The sequence below is a fragment of the Emydura macquarii genome, unplaced genomic scaffold (genome assembly GCF_026122565.2).
Source record: "Emydura macquarii macquarii isolate MOO-44397 ecotype Brisbane River unplaced genomic scaffold, CSIRO-AGI_Emac_v2 contig_1644, whole genome shotgun sequence".
Taxonomy (NCBI): domain Eukaryota; kingdom Metazoa; phylum Chordata; order Testudines; family Chelidae; genus Emydura; species Emydura macquarii.
Window position 1 is genome coordinate 24841276 of NW_027131781.1, and position 20114 is coordinate 24861389.

The 20114-nt window shown below is 37.9% G+C and overlaps 1 protein-coding gene across 10 annotated transcripts in view; it reads right to left on the reverse strand.

The window, feature by feature from the left end:
• NEO1 (neogenin 1) overlaps positions 1–20114 on the reverse strand; it is a 388142-nt gene that overhangs the window by 25231 nt on the left and 342797 nt on the right. For 5 of the 10 annotated variants that reach the window (XM_067555974.1, XM_067555973.1, XM_067555968.1 and 2 more), the window contains 7 exons: positions 18759–18953; positions 17847–17942; positions 16377–16600; positions 11865–12003; positions 8377–8484; positions 4579–4773; positions 3749–3781 (listed from right to left, as the gene is read on the reverse strand). In XM_067555974.1, coding sequence (XP_067412075.1) covers positions 3749–3781; positions 4579–4773; positions 8377–8484; positions 11865–12003; positions 16377–16600; positions 17847–17942; positions 18759–18953 — 990 coding nt within the window. The remainder of the gene's footprint in view (positions 1–3748; positions 3782–4578; positions 4774–8376; positions 8485–11864; positions 12004–16376; positions 16601–17846; positions 17943–18758; positions 18954–20114) is intronic. The other 5 variants (XM_067555971.1, XM_067555967.1, XM_067555970.1 and 2 more) reach the window with 3 other exon arrangements.

The following is a 20114-nucleotide window of genomic DNA, read 5'->3' on the forward strand; positions in this document are numbered from 1 at the left end:
ACAGCTCTTGGAGAACAGGCAAAGCACAGGCACTGGCCTTTAAGCAGACTGGTTTGCTGGGGATATCACAGTGTAAGGCAGGGAGCTGTGCAGCCTTAAAACCCCTCGTCAAGAGGGAGACACACGATAGCTGGGAGCTGGAAACTTTTCATATGTGCCCTCAAGGGACCACAGGGGGGAACACAGATGCAATTATCCTGAAACTTTGACACCCAAACCCCTACAATTCTGCAGTCTAAGGTTAAGATATCATCCTGATTAAGATGGGAAGTGAAAAAAGCAATAAAATAAGAGATATAGTGGAAATGGGGGAAATTGATAGCAATCTCTATAAATCAGCAGTTATGCAATATAGATAAAGAAAGCTAAAGATATCAATGAAAAAGCTAGAAAACACACTAGATTAAAGACAATCAGAAAGAATGTGTTAAATATGTGAGGAACAAAAGAAATCCTAACAATTGTGTAGGTACATTGTTAGATAGGAATGGTAACATTGTCAATGCAGAAAGGCAGAAGTGTCTAGTAAGTATTTCTTTTCTGTGTTCAGAAAGAAGATGGATGAAATATTCACATCTGAAAGTGATAATGAAATACAGCAATAGGCAAAACATTAAACAGCCAAGTATTAAACATTTTTAAATCTGCAGGAGCAGATAAATTTTAACTAAGTTTTGAAAGACCTGTTCACAAAGCCATTGATTTTGGTATTTAACACATCTTGGGAACACTGGAGAAGCTTCAGAGGACTAGGAAAAAAGTTAATGTGCCAGTATTTTAAAAGGGTAAATGGGATGTCTGGGGTAACTTTAGTCTGGTAATATCAGGACATTGGACCCGGGCAAAATCATGGAAAGGCTGATATGAAATACAATCACTAAAGAATTAAAATATTCATGCCTATCAACACTTCTATGGAAAATAGGTCTGGTAAACTTGATACAGTTTTTTGGTTCAGATTACGAATTTGGATGATAAAGGTAATTACCCAGACATAATATACATAGACTTCTGTAAGGTATTTTATTTACTACTGAACAACATTCTGATTAAAAGTTAGCAATACACAGAACCAACATAGCACATATTAAATGGATTAAAAACTCGGTAACTGATAGATATAAAAACTTGTAATGGGAATCATCATCCAAAGGGGCTGTTTCTAGTAGGGTCTTGCAATGAATTGTTCTTATCTCAATGTCATCGAATATCATTATCAATTATCTGGAAGAACATAACACATTTGGAAAACTTTGAAAACTGGTAAAGTTTGTAGATGACATAAAATTGGTAGAGTGGTAAATAATAAGGAAAGGTGAGTTCTACAGAGCAGTGTGGATCACTCAGTAAGCTGGGCTCATCTGATCAATATGCATTTTAGTAGAGCCAAGTGCAAGATCATATACCTAGGAACAAAATCACACATAGAGGCAGGGAACTGTATTTTGGAAAGCAGTGACTCTGAAAGGGACTCAGGGATAATGGTGAACAACCAACTGAGCATGAGCTCCCAGTGCTTTGCAGTGGCTAGAAGAGCTAACACAAGATGAGGTGGCTACAAACTGAAGCTAGACAAATTCATACTAGAAATAAGGTGCGAATTTTTAACAGTTATGATTAATTAACCAATGGAACAACTTACATAGGGAGGTGGGGAATTCTCTATCACTTGAAAACTTTAAATTAAAACTACACATATTTCTGAAGTTCAACTGCACATCGTTGTGTCTCTAGTTCAACCAGAATTTATGAGCTTGCTGCAGGGATAACTGGGTGAAATTCTATGACTCGTGTAAAACAGCAAGAGGTCAGACTACATGCTCAGAATGGTCCTTACTGACCTTAAAATCTATTAATCTAGTCCCCTTTCGTGTAGTGACTCAGTCAATCTGTTGCTGGCAAATATCTAATTCCTAGAATGAGGGATTGATAGATTATCCTTTCAACTCTTTGGAAGCACTTGTGTCGGCAAAATTTATGTCGCTCGAGGGTTTTTTTTTCTCCACACCCATGAGCGACAAAAGTTTTGTCGGCATAAGTGCAGTGTAGACAAGACCTTAGTAGGGCAGTTTTTTAGCCTAGCTGTCTTGGGAGTGCACAGTAAGTATGCTACAGCTGGAAAACACACTTTTACCTTTTGCTACTGTAGGTTAGCTCGCCTGTGTACTACATACATTTCCTTTTTTCTTTGCATTTGACCAAAGTGCAAACACACAGACAACTTCAACAGGGAACCTGTTCTAGTGCGTGTCCACACCCGTTCTACAAGGGAAGAGGATAGAGGGGCAAGGTATTGTACTAGGTACATAAGGAGAAACACTATGGGAAAGAGACTTAAAATGTATTCTGAGATAACTTACCTATTAATACGTGACTAAGCCACAAATAAGAAGAACCCGAGAGGTCAGAGATTCAGTCCACTTACTGTGCGCTGGAAGAGGTTCCCTATATTTTCCACTGCTTTTTCCCTCACTTCTCAAGAAATGCTATTCCACAGTCTAACAGATCTTGTCAAGAAGTTTTTCTGCTATTCAGCTTATGTTTTCCTTGTCTTCATTTTACCCACTGCTCCTAGCTAACCCCTTCAAAGCCCTGTTATATTTACAAGAATTATAAAACAAACATATCCTGCTTTTGATATATGCATTTTTGAATTAAAAGTTCTATGGTTTTATGAACACTAACAAAATGTTAGTGTGAGAAAACTTTCCTCCTTTAGGATGCTCATGCTGTATGAAGGACATGAAGACTAGTTATGTGCAGAAGTGAGGTTAGAAGAGCAGTGCAAAAGAGATAGTGCAGCAACTTTTAAATAAAACACAAAGTTTTAGTCTTTCCCATCCCTTTGGGATAGAGACTGGGATAGCAGCCAGGGTTTTTGCAACCAAAGGCCGGATAAGAATTTGTCCGTCAGCTGCCCAGAGTCGTCATTGTTTGGTTTGGAACAGGTAAAATAAACAGTGTTTACAAAATATTTTTCAGTAATGGATTAAAAAAACAGATATTTATAATGTGGAACACATTTTCACTTTAAGGTAGCTTTAACCACATGCATAAATTGGTTGCCAGTATCCCTTTAAATTCGTTCCTCCCCAAACACTAAAATACATTTCTCTCCCTATTATTGGGAAGTTTATCTTATTTGGAAGAAAGCAAAATTAGCCCTAAAAATTCACCACAGATCCCAGCTCCTCACAGCAAGCTCAAAGCTACCATTTGTCAAGTTAGTAAACTTAAGGTTTTGGGTGGCTAAAGTTGTTGTGTTCCTAGTGGAGACTGATCTCTAAATAAGCCAACAGGCATAATCTCTCATGCAGAAAGCTGAAAAAGACTAGGTCTACTTTTATGTACTGCAAAAATAATTATAGATGCAGAGCTCACAAAACAGCACTTGTACCATCCGGCAAGAGTTCTTCATTCTTCTACCTCTCTCTACTGAGATCCAGGGTCCACTGGTCAGAGCTCAACTTGAATATCACCTAATCCAAATCCTTCTTAACAAAATGGTTCAACTCTGGCATAACCCACTTCTCCTCTCATGTGGCATCCAACTATGGAGATCACTTCATCTTCCTGACACCCAAACTCCAAATAAAATCTCTAATTCTTTTTCTATTAAAAGCTCCACAAGTTACATTTAGAGCAACTGATGTGTGTTTCATTTAACAAGTGCAACTGCAGGTGGAAAAGAAACACAGTAGTGTGTAAAAGAGATGGAATATAGGAGAAAGTATGTCCATTCATTTACCTTGATCATTAGGCATTTTATCTGAGGATTCAGCTACCAGGACAAGCACAGGGGAGGAAAAAAAACAAGAGAAAGATCACCAGGTCTGAAGGAGTGACAGACAGTATTCAAAGAGCTTCACACAGCAGAAAAAAACTAGTTAGAGATTTAAACTCCCATTTTTAAACACAACCACTTACATGGCAACAATATAGATATTAAATCAACTCATACCTTTTTTGCAAGGTTATTTTTCACCTCTCCTTACAGATATTATCTACATTAACATCTGTCCTATAAAACAATTTCTCCTTATTTCCTTAATTGGTACATATTTTCAATGTCTTGTTCGTTCCTACACTTTCACCAGTTACCCATGAACAAGAATCTCTTGATTAAAAAGGCAGCTATGTCATGTTTGTTCATGTTATATCATCCATCACATTAACATGTAATTGTTCGCAGATCACCAATACAATAAGGTCTTGTCTGCAAATCCTGCTGTCTGTACCGTTGCCCATGGGCAGATGCAACATACTATACCTAAGGGCTTTACGTAACTAGAAGTCAGTTTTTCTGTGGCTCACTTACGGCACTGACCATATAATGACAGCTTGATGATATATGGGCCAATCATTAATTTAAAAATAAATCTCCACAAACATACAGGCATAAACTGGTTTTTGTGTTTGTTCCAGCCACGAGCTGCCCAAAAAGAGAAGAGAAAACATTTTCCCTAACCAAACTCCATCTTCTTTTCCCCACCCCATATTCAATACAGAATTTATGCTGCTGGTTGCTTTCCCTACAGGTATTTTAGGAAATGCTGGAGAATGTACATGACACTTTACCTTTGGGTGTTCTGAACTGTACTGCCTCCGACATAGGCCCCATGCCCTTGGAGTTGCGGGCCTGGATTTTGAAATAATATGGCGTATCAAGTGTTAACTCTTGGATCTGGTGGGTCAATCTGTTTCCCACCACAGGTTCGATGACCCAGTCATGTATCTCAGCATTCACATCTGTGCTGTAGTAAATGATGTATCCTGTTCAAAGGTACCAATAAGATAAAATTTATGCATTAAAGGGTGGGATTCTTGTTGCTCCTGAAATGACTCGAGAGCGTAAGTCTTACAGACTTTTGATGGAATTTTTGCTCCTAAACCAGTGAGGGGCTTTTGAGAATCCTAACTTCATTTGTTTCATTATATAGAGAAGCATAAATATTAGATACATATCCCATGTTAAATGTGAAACCATTCTATTCTATTTTATCGGGAAGTATAACAATGCCAGAAAATAGCAAAACGATCCTATCCTCAGTTATTCCATTACTGCCATTTTCTTTTCAAATCATATGAAAACAGGGTAAAATAATAATTTGAGATAATAGAACTGTTCCCTCCTCAAATATTAGCAGTTTAGAGAAAAACAATAGCTTTGAAATTAAAAAATTCTAAGTAGTTAAAACTTTTTGCTATCTCTCAGTTTACATTAATAAAGAAAAAACTTAAACCTCAAGAGAATTGCATATCGAATGTAAAGATCTATTAAATCAACTATATTTTATTTAATATGCTGTATGTATGGAATCATGATGAAGAGGCAAAAGTGTTTATAATATATATTTAATGACAGTGAATGGGGCAGAGACAATGGCATAAAATAAGCAATGACTAACAAATACAGGGCTAAACCGTCAGTAGCCCTTACCACCTGTCCAAGGGGACCATTCTCCCTACATATGGTATTCCCTTTCTCTCTACAGGCTACCTGTGTACTATGGGTTGAAGTGTGGAAAGGTTGCGTGCTCTGCAAAACTTCTACTTCCTCTCCCATGTAGGTGAGTGGCAAAGGACAGAATTGAGTGGAACCTTGGCTCCACCCACATCTATTCCCTGGGCTGGTCCCAGTGCAATGCAGCTATGAACTGCCCTAAGCAAGGAGCAACACGTAGGGTGGCAATCAAACCCAGAGATTAATGCAATTCAAAACAACTGTGTTTATTTTTGTCTCTATGAATTGGTTGGTATTTTCAAATATTGTACAGCAAAGGCATGAGGAACCCAAAATTGCACTACTTAATGTTTATTTACATTGGAGACACCTAAAGTTATGTCAAAAGAACATTATTATGGTTGCAAACAAGCCCACAGAAGTTAGGGAATGTTACAAATAAGGTTGCCTGTGTAACCTTAATTCACCCTTCTAGTGTCTATGCACTATGATACAGTCTTTAATGACATGATCACATACCATTTTTTCCACAAGACCCTGGCCGCCCTCAGCACACAGAAAAGCCAGTGCTCACCGTGAGCTATTTGGTATCTTGTTTTCTACTCAATCCACCAGAGGGCAGTCTATTCACATGTTCCTATAAAATGTGTGGAATTGGCATGCAACTGACATATAAAGGGAATTCTAACTCTTCACAGAATGCAATCATTTTATCAGATTCCCTTTTGAAGTGTGATTGCAAACATGTTATAACAAAAGGATTTTAAAAACATTCAGCTGTGATCACTGCACATTCAAACAATGGAAAATAAAGCTTCCTCTTGTAAAATTCTACACATTTTTTTTTTTGTCATTATCGTCATCATGATAAGAGTGGGGAAGCAACTTTTGTGCCTGGATAGGCACATTTTCATGACAATTTTGGATTAAAAATCTAAGTCTCTCTCTCTCTCACACACACACATACATGGAACACTTGATGGGGTAATATAAAGATTTTATTGGCATGAATTTGAAAAGGCTACATAATTTGCAAGTGATGAAATCTGGGGTAATTGATTTGCAGACTGAGACCAGTTTAGACAAGGACAGATTTAAAGTCCACCTAGTATGAAGGCTAGAAACAGGAGACTTGCACTACTGCAATGGGAAGAGCTTCATCTTTCCAAAAGGATACACAGCAAGGACCCAAGTTATCAGACCATATTATACAGAAGATATTTTTAAAGAGGTTACTGAAATGGATGTTACAATTTTCCTCTCCCTCAGAGTTCTCATCAGTTGGACTCTCCATTCCAAAGGTTTTCTGAAAAAACTCACTTAGGTCTCCTGATTTTTCTGGCTCTAGGCATGAAGTACATTTTACTGGCATAAACGTCATATACTGTTTGAATCCTGCCTAATTGTCAGAGTCAGACAGAACACAGAATCAAACCCTCGACCCCAAGCACCAACTAAATAACCTTCCTATATAATACTGAAGACCTGGGGTGGATGGGGAACTGAAAATAGGCAAACATAGGGCAAATCTACCTAAAACAACTACAAAAACAACTTTTAATCAGACAACTGGAATGGCTGCTAAAAAGCAAAGGGCATCCCACATACAGTCCTGAAACCTGCAGCTAACCAAGACAGGAAAGAAATGAGGGCAGGTGGAACCGTATGTCTCTTTTATAGCTTCAGTGCTGAACAATCCAATCCATGAGGGGGCACTTGCACAACCCAGAAGGGCCCTGCTCTTCTAGACAGTCCTGAGCCAAGCAGCAGCACGTGCACATCCCACAACTGGGGATGTGCTGTGGCAGCTCCCAAAGACGAATCTTTATATGCCACACCATCATGTACTCTCCAGCTATCTGTGTGTATACAGAGCTGCTGGCAGTGTTGTTGCAGCTGTGCTGATCCCAGGATATTAGAGACACAAGGCGGGTGAGGTAATCTCTTTTATTGGACCAACTTCTCTTGTTGACAGAGAGAAGCTTTTGAGCTACACAGAGCTGAAGAAGAGATGTTACCTCACCCATCTCATCTCTGTATTACATGTCCATCTTTACACCTCTCTATATTTTCATCCACATCTACAAAATCAAATTCTACAATATTTTATTAATATTGGGGGGATATTTTTATTTTCTCCCTCCCAGGAGATCTTTTGTCTGCACCAAGTTCTTAGGTATAGAAACAACTGTCCAGATCCAACGTGCAATTAAGAGCAGTTGGCTCCAATGGTCCACAGGGGCCATTCAGGAGCCTTTGGACTACCAGGGTACAAATATACCCAGTCATGCTCCTAGGCCACTTATGAATTGCCTTGAATACAGGAAAATCCTCCACATCCTGGGTTTAAGTCCACTTTGTACCAGAGGAATAGCACAGACAACAGAGAACTGGGCCAAAGAGTCACTTGAATAAAATGCTTATGGGCCTGTCTAATTGGAGATGTGTATTTCTGAAATTTTGCTATGTGGCTTGTGCAAGATGGTGAAGGTGATATTTTCTAAAGTATTTAAAATGATCGCTTGACCTTTCATGATAATTTTACACGATCCAAACTCCTGTTTTACAATGATATGTACTTCATGTGGAGATCAGCACTGCCAAAGCTTTCCTCTAAAGAGCAGAGCAGCAATGGGCTGAAAACTTGTTACATTTATTTTTTATCTTAAGTCATTGCCAGCAGATGTAAAGGTAAACAGTGAATTTGAGCTACATGAGAAGATTCATAAACAACAAGAATCACAAACCCATCCAGGATGTTTATAACAAAGAGGATATGGTCCATGAGACTGGTGCATTACACATATGGTGTCTATGTGTTGTTGATTAGGTATCTTCCATCTGACCTCCCAAGCTCAGTATACCAAAAGAAAGGACACTGGATCACCCCAGAGAGTGCACACAAACTACACCTGTAATTTTGCCATTGGCTTCAGATGGAGGCTGCCAGTTTACAATTATGGTCTTAGGTTTTCCCTCTTTGCTCACCACAGTCACGTCCTTTGGTGGAGACGTAGGAACTGCAAAAAACCAAACACTCATTAGAAGCATGTAAGTGATCTCACTGAATGCATGTAAATGATCTCATAACCATCCTTTTAAACTTGCTTTGCTGCACAAGTATGGGTGTCCAGTAATAGAAACCCAGTATGTTTAATCTCAAGGCAAATCTATCATTCTAGGGCAGCCGTTTTAATGATTTACTCCATTAAAATGGCCAATGCCATATGGAGTATAATATTTCCTTTCCTTAAGAAGCTATCTACTTCTACAGTCCATCAACAGATGCTGTGAATCATGATCGGATGAACAACATGTCTCTTCAATTTTTGTCTTTTATTTTTAAACAGACAATATATTTGTAGAAACAAAACTACTAGTTGAGAGTACCGACTTGTAGTCCACAGTAGTTTGACATTCCTGAAATCCCATCAACTTGTAAAAGTCACCATTCCATTCCATTTTTTTTTTTAACCATACATAAAATTTATCCCCACACAAAAATGTTTGCTTTGGGGCTGAGACCTGGCAATGGCAACCACGAACAAATGTGAAACACCTAGGTAAACTCCTAGAGGTTTATAATTGTAATCCCTCATAGACCCTTAACTTTGATTACAGGTTTCAGGATGGCTTGCAAGGAAGTCTGCGTCCACAGAGGTGTTTTTCTCTCTTGCTCTCTGCTAACCGAGGTTTAGTTAAATTCTGGAAGCAGATATGATGAACACATGGCCCCTTTTTTCTTTTTAGTAACTTGAGGGAGAACTCTTCTCCCCACCATCCCTCCTGCACTAAAATGAGGGAAATGACACAGGCCTTTTACCTAGTAAAAGGCTGAAATGTGAGAATCAGAATCTTAGCGTGAACTGAAATACCCAGCTGGGGCTCAGATTAATGGCAATGAAATGAAAAGAGCTGAGGTCTCCAAAGGTGCAATAAATAACCAGCTATGCCTTGGAACTATATAACTATGAAAAACATTAGACTTCTTATTATGTCATTTTTAGCAAACTACAACTGCAATGGACACTTAGACTCATAGACTTTAAGGTCAGAAGGGACCAATATGATCATCTAGTCTGACCTCCTGCACAATGCAGACTACAACACCTCACCCACCCACTCCTGTAATAGACCCTTAACCTGTGACTGAGTCACTGAAGTCCTCAAATCATGGTTTAAAGACCTAAAGGTACAGAGAATCCACCAGCAAGTGACCCAGGCCCCATGCTACAGAGGAAGGTGAAAAACCTTCAGGGCCTCTGCCAATCTGCCCTGAGGGAAAGTTCCTTCCCGACTGCACATATGGCCATCAGCTAAACTCTGAGCATGTGGGCAAGACTCACCAGCCAGACACCCGAAAGAATTCTCTGGAGTAACTCAGAACCCACCCCATCAAACGTCCTATCACCAGCCATTGGCATATTTACCGCTAGTAGTCAAAGATCAGTTAATTGCCAAATTAGGAGGTCCCATACCACCCCTCCATAGACTTATCAAGCTCAGTTTTGAAGCCAGACTAGATTATAACTCAGGAGGTTTCTGGTTTCCAAGCCTGTGCTTGAACTACAACACATCTTTCTTCAGTATTATTTGAGGAATAAGCCCTATGCAGCATTGCCAACCCCAAATGTTCAAAAATCATGAGTTAGGCACTTAAAATCAGGAGACTAGTTTAAATCATGAGATTTTTTTAAAAAATGATACATTTGGTCTTTTTCTTTGTCCTCTGGTTTTTGGGCCTTTCAGGTGCACTAAGATCATGCTTTCAAGCTTTTCTCCACAAACACAAGGGCTAGAAGGTGACTTTGTTTCAAATGAAAACTGAGATTTTCATGTATTCACATAACACCATCATTGTGGTTTAAGGAAAACATCAAATATCACAAGAGTTGGCAACTTACAGAAGTCTATGGAGATCTCTAATGAAAAGATGACTATAGTCAGGGACAGAGAAGCGATTTCCTTCATTTCACCCTGATCCATAGCTTAGTTGCTTGTATTTTTAATACAAATTCTACTTTAAAAGTGTTTACACTCGCAGCTTGTAGGTTTCCAAACCTAATGGCTCATGACTGATAGTTTATACATGCTATTGCATTAAAGCCAAATGATCAGATGTTCTTGCTTTGGGCCCCATCACACATCACCCTGGCACTGCTTACTGCTTCTGTCAGTGGGGTAAGTTCCTTAAGAATTTAGACCCCCTCAGATCTAGGTCAATTACAGTTTCTGTGAAACCAATACTAATAAAGAAGTTGAACTCTACAAAGATACATTACACATCCCCATAAAAAAGAGTAACATTTTCAAAAGCAACTTGGATGTTTTTGAAAACGTTACTTTACATCTAAACTAAGTGATTGGTCTCACTCTTTCATTATGATATTGTGCTGATTGGACTGGTTCTTTGTATGGTATTTTAACAGATGTCAAGGCCTAAGGGCTATTTGTATAGGGGCTTATTTGTAAATATAAGAAGAAGAAGAATAGCAGATTTAGACTAAATCACAGGAAAAACTTCCTAACTGTAAGAACAGTAGGACAAAAGAACAGACTGCCTAGGGAGGTTGTGGAATCTCCTTCACTGGAGGTTTTCAAAAAAAAAGGCTGGAAAGCCATCTGTCTTGGATGGTTTAGATATCAAATCCTGCATCTTGGCAGCATTTGGCTACATGACCCTTGCCTTGTGGTCCCTTCTGACCTTATGGTTCTATGAGTCTAAGAAAGTTAAATTTAAGCTGAAGTGAAGATAGCTGAAAGCTCCCTGCTCTTTGAGCAAGCTCACAGGTGAAAAATAAGATACTGGGGGACAGATCTGAGGCAGAGGGGTTCTGCAACCTCTAAATACTCACTAAGCATGTGCTTCTCCCAGCAGCTGTAACCCTATCAACAGTTCTCTAGTTTGTAAACACAGCACACAGCTTCTATTGTGCTGATAGGCAATTCATGAAGGAAGGGCTGATTTTGATGACTAAATTTCTATTCACCAAAGTTCTTAGAAGAGTTTGTCTCATCTCTTTCTTGTTCTATAATTAATGAATTTTAGCAAATTTTCATTATTAATTACAAGGGTTTTCTCAGTAGCTGCTATTAAGATGTGATTTCTCAGATCTTTGAAACATATGTCTCTGTCTTCTTTCCCATCCATTAACTGAGGATCATTTTATCCATTTATTTTCTGTAATTTGATCACAATTCTCTCTTGTATTTAATCTCCCCTTTACTAAATTTCAAAGAATATTAATATTAGGATCGCTCTGTTCCCCCCCAAATCCCACATCAACAACAGCAGATGATTGCCATTTTAAGTCTATGCCAAGAACCAGCATTAGGGTAGGACTGGTTTTATTCATTTTGTCAAAAGAGTTAACAGTTCCAGAAAGACACAAGTGAATACCTAATTCAAAGGTAGTTCCATGTGCTGTCATACTCCAAGTACTTGATCTTCGCCCTTTAGTCACCATCACAGAGAACTCATACAAGGTGTTTGGTTTTAACCCGGTTACTAAATAGCTCAAAGTGGTTGTGTTTGCAGTCTGAAAGAAACGCAAAATATAAGGAACTTCTGAAGTGAAAAACATCAGTAACAAGGTTTCAAATACTCTTGTCTACGGTAAGTGCCTAAAGCATTATTATAACATTACTATCATTTTAAAACCATGTCCATTAATTCTCTCAATATTCTTTTTTGCTCTACCATGCAAATTCACTAATCAAGTATTAATGGAACATTCACTTTATCCAAAACAAGAAGTTCCTTTTGTAATCAGCAAGAGCATTCAACACTAGTCAATTATAAATGTAAAAACAGCAGCACAAGGTCTAGGTCACACTTGTTATGCAGCAAGACTTTTAGCTGTCTACTGGTGGTGTTTAATTTACAATGTTCCACTAAATGAACTAACTACAGGCAAGAACGATAAAGGGAAGCTAAAATTAAAAATCCATCTTGCAATTTGAGTGTTTTTCAAAACTTATGTTAGAATTCTAAGATGAAATCTAATGTGTTCAAAAACTAGCTGAAAGAATAGGTTCTTTGAGACTCCAGGGGAAAAATGGTTTTATTTACTGAACCTGTATGATGGCTTGCAGAAAGAAAAACAATCTATGAATAAACACTCCTAAATCACACATGGCCTCCGGCACAGGTCATCAGAAATATGACTCATTTAGTTATTTCTGCCTTTGGGCTAAACTGTCCCATATGTATGCATGTGCATAAGCAGTATACCTGATGCGTACATAAATAATATACCTGGTTTCTTATTTGGACCTACCTCTAATCTAAAAGCAGAATGAAGTGACTGGCAATTAAAAAGTGGATAATGTGCATGAATATCCATAAATAATTGCTACCTTCAGAGAATTATGCTTACAGTAACGTTTCTTTTTCTAAAGGTAAGGATTATCTATAAAGTCACATTCCTTGAAAATAATGAGAGAATACTGTCCAAATGAAAAGGACAAAGAAGTGTAAAGGCAATAAAACTCTCATTTCTGACGTAAAGTTTACCATGAGACCTTTTTTATGTATCCCAGTAAAAGATCAGGAAAATTTATATTTGCCAGATGAAACTTGGGAGTCATACAGAGTGCTTTGAAAGTTCACAGAAATGAAGAGAGATTTTTGGATTTGACTAGTTCCATTTCATCAGGATCGGTAGGAAGAAGAGGAAGAATAAAGACAGGGGAAATGACAGTCAGAAATTTCAATTTTAATCAATCTTACAATGAAATATTAGATGCATATGCAATGCAATCTACTTTTAAAAAAATTTAATCTTGGGTGAACCAGTTATTACCACCTAGAGTTCAACAGTTCCTTGTAATTGTTTACTGACTGTCACTATATAAAAAAGAGCAACCTTCTATTTATAGTAGTTGAACTAACATGAAACCACATATTCAAAAGTGGTTTTCAACCTTATACTTTTTTCCTCTATCCAGAGTAAACATGGATATTCTTCTTTATCCATATAAATGTCCAATTCTTTTTTGAATCCTAAGCTCTTGGCCTCGGTCATACCTGGCGGGTATGAGTTATACAGGTTAATTGTACATTGTGTAAAGAAGTATTTTCTTCCATCAATTTTAAATTGGAGCCTGCCTTTCAGTTTCATTGAATGTCCAGTTGATCTTGTATTAGTGAAAGGGCAACTAGAGTGGCCTGATGTACTTTCCATTTCATTCATTGTTTTGTTCCATTTACTGTTTTAAGAGAATGACAGTGATATCCTAGGACACTAAATATTGCTTAACTAGTACTATAATTATATATAAATTTTACCCTGCAAAAATATGTTTTGCTTCTATAGGTTCCTAAAAGATCGAAACTCTAGAAATAAGTGATTTATACTTATGTGGAACTCGCCATCTGATAAATGCACTTTGTGTGTAGGACAACTCTATTTAAGCAGCATAGACAATTTGAAAAATGCTCTCTAATATGACAAACCAATGCATTTTCTTGGCTGGCAGAGGTGGAATACTGCAGCTTCAGGAGATATTTCATATCTGTTCTAGTGCTGTGAAGCTCTTCATAGTTCCTTACATACAAACTAGGGAAAAGAGGGTTCCTGGATGTGCTATCTCAGAACTCCTATTTGAAATTTACAACCTCTTGTCTTGTTCTAAATATTTTCCCCCATTTCAGCATATGAGAGGGAACCAAAAACAGCAAGTTATGATTGGACTGTGTCAACATCCAATTCACTGAAGACACTGATGGGTGAAACACTGGCTTGAACATCTGCAGCTCTGGATGCATCAGGGTTGAGGTAATTGCAAATTCATAATGTGAGTCACTGAATGGGCTCAGCAATAAGAACTGATCTGGTGATGGAGCTACTGGAGGCCTAAAAGCTATTCTCCATTAACAGAAGGAAAAAGCTTTATATATCTTCTTGGTCTGCATGCTGGCATCATCTGAGACATAGGCATTGCCACCTAATTGATGTATTTCCTAGCTCCTTCCTGAAAAGGGATCAGCAGTATGGAATTGACACAACTTCCTGGAATCTCATCTTGAGATATTTAAGGGAAGAACCTCTGACTGATTTAGATCTGAACACCCTAGATGTGCTGAGACAACAAAACTACCCCCCACGACTTTCTGTGAGCAGAAATTGTGGAACTTGGCATAATAAGAGTCTTCTGAAACTGCAGATTCGAAAGACAGCTTCTGATTCTGAATGGGATAAACTGCACAGGGTTACTTAGATAAGGAACAAGGTATTTTTTCTTAGAAGCTGGTCAGAATTGAGAACCTCCTAAGCCAGAAACTAGGAGATGAAAGTGCCATGCAGACACTGCACCCGGCTGGTCAGGGTCCTCTTACTTAAGCATCTGTTCCAAGTCAGACAGCTTCAGTATTTGGTTGGTCAGTTGCAATTAGTCTGACAGAGAACCTATGAGTAATGCCACTGAGACTGATAGCCCTTAATACCTGCACTTAATAGCAAGGTCACCGGAGATGGGCTTGGCAACAACGCATATTCATCAATTCTACTAATTAAGAGTACCAAGGATCTGGCTGAAATCCATCAGCATAATGGGCAGGGCTGCTGAAGAGATTTTGCCCTTCAGTGGGCTGAAAATCAGCAGTTGTTCCTGCTCCATAAAATAGTAAAGAATATGTGGCTGAAACAGAGAAAAACAAACAGTGCACAGACTGGTAATGCTGTGGGATAGATGAGGATGGTACCACAAATGGGTCTGATGCTTATGCTTTTTGAGGCAAACACTTTGCACTGAGGAATTTTGAATAATTTTATTTCATTGTTATGTATTATGTTTGGTCCGTTACTTATGAATCCATGCTCCTGAGTCACTTGGTCACCAGCACAGAGCCTTATGGCAGCAATTCATATAATTCTGTATCTTCAATAAAGTCTTAACTAATGAACCCACAAGCACTGTATAAATGGCTCCCAAGATGTCCAGTGCACATGACTCAGGAATGTGGATTCATAAAGAATACCTGCCTTTAGTGGCATAACACACAAAACATGTATCTTTTCATACGAATATAAAATTTCTGGTTTGTAACAAGATTGCTCTATAAAGGAACATAAAAGGAGCCCCATTAACTGGCAAATGTAACAACCATTTCCTTTGAGGCTCATTTCTAACATGAAATTTACAGTGAGCATTTTTCAGGCCTTCAAGAAACTGTTAGTCCAAAGAAGTCTTGAAATCAACTGCCTTTGGTAAAGTCTATGCAGAAAAATCTGAGAAGCAGGGAATATCATAATGGAATAGTTATAATTTTTTCATCCAGTCACCATCATAAAAAAAGTTTTATCATTAACTTAGTATGACCAGAAAGGCTGGCCTTTCCCTTTACAGGAAGTAGGGTAAATATCTTTAAGTTTGACTCACCCCATTAATCCAGATTCCCATCAGTACTGCCTGAAGAGACGCCATTGGTAGCATATACAGTATTACTGTGCTACTGGCTCCCATAAAGGTGAGCCCATGTCCTTCATGCCAGCAGATCATGCCAAGGCCAAATGAAGAATATAAAGTTTATATTTTTTTAGCATCCAAATTTGAGCAGAGGAAATTAATCCTGCAAGTGTCTTCTTCCCCCTACCCTCACCCAAAAAAGGAGATTCTTCTTCTATCCACTCACATATATCACTCCATATTATGCAGAACTATTGACAGGAAAATAGACCCCAAAATGTCCAGTTAGATCAAGTTTATAAAAACTTTCAGAGTGGTCACTTAACTGAGAGATATTGTTGTAAACTGGAGTCCATTCATCTCAAATACAATTGGACCCAAATCTAAACTGCTTGCTAAGCAAATGCCTCAGCCCTCAAATCTCAATTAACACTAAACTGAGCATCAAACCTGTGCTCATTAAATTGTACCAACTGTGTTGATGTTGTTCAGCCTCCAGTACCTTGTATTTCGTGTTTGCAGGAATGTTGGTTTTCCAGCGGACTGTGTAGTAGCGAGCGTCTGTGATCTTCTGATTCTTCGGCAGAGAGTTGTCTGCCCAAGTGATCCTTATGGTGTCATGGCTCAGAATGGAAGCCTGAACTCCCACTGGTGGCATCATGGGGGAGGGATCTGGCACTGGAGTGTATGGAGCATTAATAACAAATAAATCAACTTCCGAAGTGTCTAGGGGATTGATGGGTAAAAAGTAGTGTATTATAATTAAAAAGGGAGAAGGTGGCATTTGAATGTAAACAAAAACAAAAAAGGAAATGCAGGGTAATACAATGGAATGAAAGATGAGGAATGGAGAAAAAGAGAGAAAAGCCAGAGTTAATAGGCAACGTAAGACTAGGAAAGTAACTATTCCGTCCCAGTGTCTTCTTAACACAAAGGTTACAAATAAAAATATCCTATAAAGTTAATCACTTAACCATACTAGCGTCAGAGAACCTCAATCACCATATAAAGTACTTTCAGGGTAAGATACCAATTCAAACCTTTGGCTTTATTTGCCTCAAAACATCCACCTATTTCTTCTCCAGAAAACAATGATATGGGAAGAACAAGATGGACTTTTTAGGGATAGGTAATTAATGTTTCATACAAGATTACTGGAGAACTATCATCTTTCAGAACATTTTGGAAAAAAAATCTACATGTTATATGAAATATACAGTGATTTGGGGAATTCAAATTGTAAGGTAGTCTAGATTAAAACGTAGGAGAATTCCTGGTCTTCAAAAGAAAGATTAAACTCACAACAATGTTCACATCTGATGAATCATCTCTTAATACAAGCATGAAATGCTATACAACGTTAGCAATGGCAGGAAGCACAATGAGACATAGGATAAGAGCAGCTCAGAGGCTAATGGATCACTCTGCCTAAAGCCCAAGATAATATCAGGTTTATTATCGGTTTATTACAAGATGAAAAACATTATCCTAATGCCTCATTTAATGTAGTTACCGAAGACCTAAACACAACACAAAGAGAATGCATGCATTATAATCAGTGTCTCAGCTTGAAAGGTAAAAGCTATACTTTTTTTTGAGACATCCGTTGAAGGAAAAAATTAGGGCCAGATTTTTCAAATTGCACATGTATCATCTGTTCTACACAGTTATAGCAACATTCTGAAATCAGAACATTTGTAAGGGTAAATTCAAGAATTTAAAACCAAAACCAAAACCAAAACCAAACATACAGTTTTGGTTAGTTTACTAGCTGGCTTAACAATTTAAGTTAACCACAAAGATAATAATGTAAACCAGTTCAGGACACAGAGAATATCTGAAATCATAGGAGAACAAAACTCTATCACATTATGTATTTTCTCATGTTTTTGATGGTTTCCTGGGTCTCAAGGTAATAATTTTCAGCTATGTGCAATCAATAAATTAAAAGAAGGCAGCCACTGTCCTTTACCTGTATGAGGCCTGGTCACTGCACTCTCATAGAGTGGGATTCCTTCACCAACATTGTTAAATGCTTTCAGAGTTATGACATAATGGGAACTTGGATCTGGTGGAAGAAAAATTCACATGTACTTTTAGTGCAATTTCTCACTGCCAATTGTTAGTTACTTCTATTTCCTGCTTCTACCTTCTCTCTACTTCACTCACTGCTTTACTTGTTAACAGAGAAATGTATTCAATAGCCAGCAAAACTAGAACTGTGAGTTTTCTCAAAAACTTCTTCCAGTGTGCTTTGTGTATCAGAACGTACAAGAGTTCTTCCTCTCACACTGCAGAATGTCTGTATTTACACCAAGTCTTTAACTGGAGCAAGACTGAGATACCACTGAGGAAAAATACCCCAACATGCTCATAACTAACAGTTCCTATAACATTACCACATTATCCTAGGCCCCTTCTACTATCCTAGGCCCCAACATAGTTCGCTTTTGTAACACATTTCACTGCAAAGCACTTTCCCTAGACATCACAAAACAGCTTGTAAGGGTTTGTTCTATAGGTTTATTTTTTTTCCAAATCTTTAGAGCTCATTTTTCAGTGACAGAACAGTTGAGGTGGTGCTCATCGGAAAAGGTTGCAACACTACTCAAAGGAAAATCTAATACTTGCGAGGTATGACTAAATCAATCTACACAATGCTTCCTCTCAGTAAGCTTGGGATGCCTGTTTTTTTCTCTTTTTAAAAGGAAAGGGAATTTATGCTAAATTTCAGTTAAGTTTGGAACGTCAATGTAGAATCTTTTAGTGAAGAAACTTTGAAAAAACCCAGCCCTGTTTCTGGTTTTTTTATGCTATGACTTGGAAAATACCAATACAAATCAGCATTAAAATTTAGAAAACTATTGTAGTGACTGTTCCTCACCCAAGTTCTCAATGGTGTAATATCGCTGTTTATAGTCCACCTTGATCGTCTGTGCATGAGGACTGCCGATGCCATACCCTATAGCGTATCCTCTTACCACAATATTCTGGTTTTCCGGAGGAGTCCAGCTCACTACAATACTTGTAACAAGTGGACGGACGTGTAGGGAGCTTGGAACTTCAGGAACACGAGTTTCTGTTAACAAAAGAAAAAAAGTAATGTAAGGGATTATCTTTAATAAAAATCACGAAGCCAAGTTCTTACAAGCTTGTCAGACCAAATATAACCCCCTTGTGATGCCACAGAGCGACACTAATATTTTTAGGAAATCTCATGTATATTTTTCTCTATTAATGCTCAAAAACAAAGGCTGCGAAGAGGGATAAAATTCCAGTTATTCGTCTGCAGCAGAAAGTAGAAGCTAAATGAAAATTGAAAACCTAATATGGTAATTTAAACTACCAAAGAGACTGGTCTTGTTCTAACAGAAAAAAAGAAAGTAAAAGAAAAAAAATCCAGACATAGTAAATTAAAATTAACCTAATTTTTATTCTACTATATATACAAATTAATACTTCTAATACTTTTCTTAAAATAGAACTTTTACCCTGGAGCAAATTATCACTTATAACCTACAGAAACAAATCCATTTAACTTTCTGGGTTTTGTTTATTTTCCTTGCCACTTTTGCAGTTTTTCAAAATTTGCTTAAAATAAAGGATTCAGCTCTCCCTCCCCACTACCTATTTTCTTCTTATGTATGTTACCGCACACAGTCACATCGCTAACTTTTTGGCATCAAAATATTTCCATGACAAGAGTCTGATGCCAGATTAGGATTTCACTGTAAAATTAAGTAGACAATTTTATAGCTTTAATAACTACCAATAATCGGGATATTCCACTTGCTACGTAAATCACCTGTGATTTGTCCAGTGAACTAAAGGTTAGTAGTCCCTCTTTAAATCTATAAGCCCCCTCTACTTATCAAAGCAAGTACATGGACATATTGGGCTAATGTGGCTAATGTTTAATACTTTTATAAATCTGCATCAACCTCACTAGCCCAGTTATGAAGCCCCAAGAAAAGTATCTGAACCTTTGCCTACCACATGCAATCTTACTGTTGAGACATCATCAGAAATAAGCACCTGTGGAATCCACATTAAATGACTAAACAGAGCAAACATTCTATCAGGATCCAATCAAGTCAATCAAAACTGTGTAGGTAAACTCAGATGGACTTCTACAGCACTATCAAAAGTACAGCACCAGAGTAATCTTAATGAAGGGCTTTTACCACCATTGTTAATTGAAAAATAAGCAACTAAAATAATTTTATGTACGTCTGCATCT